Source organism: Triticum urartu, chromosome 3A, assembly GCF_056163025.1.
Source record: "Triticum urartu cultivar PI428250 chromosome 3A, HENAU_Tu73, whole genome shotgun sequence".
Lineage (NCBI taxonomy): Eukaryota > Viridiplantae > Streptophyta > Magnoliopsida > Poales > Poaceae > Triticum > Triticum urartu.
The window spans coordinates 632,674,817-632,678,623 of NC_141875.1; the positions used below are offsets into that span (position 1 = coordinate 632,674,817).

Sequence of the window (3,807 nt, forward strand, 5' to 3'; positions counted from 1 at the left end):
CTTTGCCTTCAACTGGCTGTAACAACCAGCCCCACAACAACAATGCCAGACCTTATGGTCGTGGTCAGGCTAATCATGTTGATCTGAATGAAGCTCAAGACCAGCCTGCTACTGTGATGGGTACTCTTCTCGTAAATTCAGTACCGGCTTCTATTTTATTTGATTCAGGACCATCGCATTCATTCATGTCAGAAAATTTTGCATATGCACACGACATTCGATGCGAGCCCATGAACACTCCGATAGTGGTACGCACCCCTGCGGGCCGATGTCAAACTACCATGATTGGTCGCGACGTTCCTGTTGAGATTGAAGGGTTGGAATTTCTTGTTTCCCCCATTATTCTGGAGTCTTCCAATATTGACCTCATTCTGGGAATGGAATGGTTGAAAGCGCATACTGCTTCTATCGTTTGCGCCACGAAGGTCGTTCACCTCCTACATCCTTCCGATGAGATAGTAAGCTACCATGCTCAACTTGTTCAAAACGCTGAAGCATGACTTTATGTCTTGAATGCGTTGAACGCAGCACCTCTTGAGGGAATGGAAAAGATTCCAGTTGTTCGCGACTTCCTAGATGTCTTTCCAGAAGAACTTCCAGGAATACCTCCTTCCCGGGCTGTCGAGTTCGTCATTGACTTGAAACCAGGCACCGTTCCTAATGCCAAACAACCCTACAAGATGCCGCCTCACAAACTCCATGAACTTAAGGAGGAAATTCACAAATCTCTTCACAGTGGTTTCATTCGTCCAAGTTCCTCAGCTTGGGGAGCACATTCTCTCTGTGAAGAAGAAGGATGGAACAAACCGTTTGGTCCAAGACTATCGTCCTATCAACCAAGCTACAATTCAGAACAAATATCCGCTTCCTCGGATCAATGATCTGTATGATCAACTTGCTGGTTCATCAATATTCTCTAAACTTGACTTGAGGTTGGGTTACCACCAGATCCGTGTTCGTGAAGAGGATATTCCAAAGACCGCATTCGTCACTCGTTATGGTTCTTACGAGTACATCGTCATGTCTTTTGGCTTGACCAATGCTCCAGCCACATTCTCTCGTCTGATGAACTACATATTCATGGATTACCTCGACAAGTTCGTCGTAGTCTATCTGGATGATATTCTGGTATATTCGAAGAACAAAGAAGAACATGATGAACATCTTCGACTTGTTCTAGAGAAGCTTCGAGAACATCAACTTTATGCCAAGTATTCCCAGTGTGAATTTTGGTTACCCGAAGTCACCTACCTTGGTCATGTCATCTCCAAGGATGGTATTGCTGTCAACCCATAGCGAGTTCAGGCTATTCTTGATTGGACCCCTCCGAAGACTATCAAGCAAGTCAGAAGCTTTCTCGGTCTTGCCAGCTATTGTCGTCACTTTGTCGAGAACTTCTCCAAGATTGCCAAGCCACTGACCAATCTGCTTCACAAAGGTGTTAAGTTCGATTGGACAGACAAATGTCAGGAAAGTTTCCAGGCACTCAAAGACAAGCTGACATCTGCCCCAGTGCTTGCTCCCCCTGATTCTCGCACGGACTTTGTCATCTATTGCGATGCTTCACGTCAAGGATTAGGCTGCGTCCTAATGCAAGAGCGCAAGGTGATTACTTATGCCTCCCGTCAAGTGCGCCCTCACAAAGAGAACTACCTAGTTCATGACCTTGAGCTTGTTGCGGTTATCTATGCATTGAAGCTATGGCGACAGTACCTTCTCGGTAATCGTTGCGAGATCTTCACTAATCATCAGAGTCTGAAATATTTGTTTACTCAGCCAGATCTGAACCTCCGTCAGCAGCGATGCATGGAAGCTATTGCTGACTACAACTGCGGTATATCTTATACACCTTGCAAGGCTAATGTAATGGCCGATGCCCTGAGCCGTAAGTCATATTGCAACAATCACATGGTCTTCAAAGCTCAACCCCGCCTTTATGAAGAGCTATGCAAGCTGAACCTTCTACTAGTTCCACAAGGTTCTCTGAATAACCTTGTCCTGGAACCAACTCTGCTGAAAGCAATTAAGTCTGCTCAAGCCAAAGATGCTCACGTGGATTTGATGAAAAAGGATCTTGCCTTAGAGAAATCCCGAGATTTCTCGCTTGCTGAAGATGGGACCTTATACTTCAGAGATCGCATTATCGTACCCCGATTTGAGCTTATGTCAGAGAAGGTGATGAAAGAAGTGCATGACACCCCTCTCTCTATTTATCCGGGAAGTACGAAGATGTATCTAGACATCCGTCAGAAGTATTGGTGGTCTAAAATGAAGCAATACATTGCTCAATATATTGAAGAATGTGACGTTTGTCGTCGCGTCAAAGCAGAACATCAGAAACCGGCTGGACTTCTACAACCGCTTCTGATTCCTGAATGGAAGTGAGATAAGATCCAAATGGAATTCGTCACTGGCCTTCCCAAGTCTCAGAAAGGTAACGATGCTATCTTTGTCGTCATCGAACAATTCTCGAAGGTTGCTCACTTTCTGCCAGTCAAAGAGACTATCACTGCTAGTCAATTAGCAAACTTGTGTATCTCCAGAATTGTGTCACTCCGCGGCATTCCGAAGGAGATCAGTTCAGACCGCGGGAGTATTTTCACTTCGAAGTTCTGGGATAGTTTCCAAGAGGCAATGGGAACTCATATTACCTGGAGCACTGCTTATCATCCCCAATCCCAAGGCCAAGTCGAGCGAGTCAATCAAATTCTTGAAGACATGCTTCAATCTTGTGTTATTTCTTTTGGCAAGAAGTGGGAAGAATCTCTCCCTTATGCGGAGTTCTCTTATAACAACAGGTACCAAGACAGCTTAAAGATGGCACCCTTTGAAGTGCTCTATGGACATAAGTGCCGAACCACTCTGAATTGGTCAGAAACTGGGGAACGGACGCTCATTGGTCCAGACATTATTCAACAAGCTGAAGAGCAGGTTCGCATTGTCCGGGATAATCTCAAGGCGGCCCAGTCCCGCCAGAAGAGCAACTATGACCGGAAACACTGGGGTTCAACTTATCAACCTGGTGAACAAGCTTATCTGCGTGTCACTCCTTTGAGAGGCACTCGTCGGTTCGGAGTCAAGGGCAAGCTAGCTCCGCGCTACATTGGTCCCTTCCGCATCCTCGCCCGTCATGGACTAGTGGCTTATCAATTGGAGTTGCCACCTCAGTTCTCTCACGTCCATGACGTCTTCCATGTGTCGCAACTTCGTAGATGCTTCAAGGATCGGGAACGTGAAGTGGATCCGGAACTGATTGAAGTACAAGATGATCTCACATACAAAGAGCATACAATCTGCATTCTTGAAGAAGCTGAACGTCGAACACGCCAGAAGGTTACCAAGTTCCTCAAGGTGCAATGGTCAAATCATTCTAAAGATGAAGCCACTTGGGAACGCGAGGATAACCTCCATGCTGAATACCCCGACCTGTTCCCTTCTACCTCTTAATTCTCGGGACGAGAATTTCTTTTAGAGGAGGAGAGTTGTAACACCCCGGTGTAATGATGCTACAGTAACCCCTGGGGTTAAGTTAATCTTTTTGCTAAACATGCGCCTGATCATTATTGTCTCATGTTCTTTCAAATTCCAGTTGAATTCATTTTCAAACTATGAGTGAAATTCAAAATGCCCAAACATGACAACTAAAATGTTCATCATGTGTAAAATATTCTCCTGGTAATATTGGTTGTGGACCAACATTTTTGCAAAGGGTTTAAGTGGCCTAAACTACTTAAAACAGTGACCTAAGCAATAAATTAAATGCCTTTTTAATTTATAAAAATTGCAAACTGTTTTAAAAGCCTCGCA

General features: G+C 44.9%; 1 protein-coding gene across 1 annotated transcript; it reads left to right on the plus strand.

Annotated features, from left to right (window-relative positions):
• Positions 1 to 2,817: 2,817 nt before the first annotated feature.
• LOC147980937 (uncharacterized) lies at positions 2,818 to 3,447 on the plus strand. The gene has a single exon (XM_087515805.1). It carries the CDS (start codon positions 2,818 to 2,820, stop codon positions 3,445 to 3,447), a length of 630 nt encoding a protein of 209 aa, XP_087371931.1.
• The last annotated feature ends 360 nt before the right edge of the window (positions 3,448 to 3,807 follow it).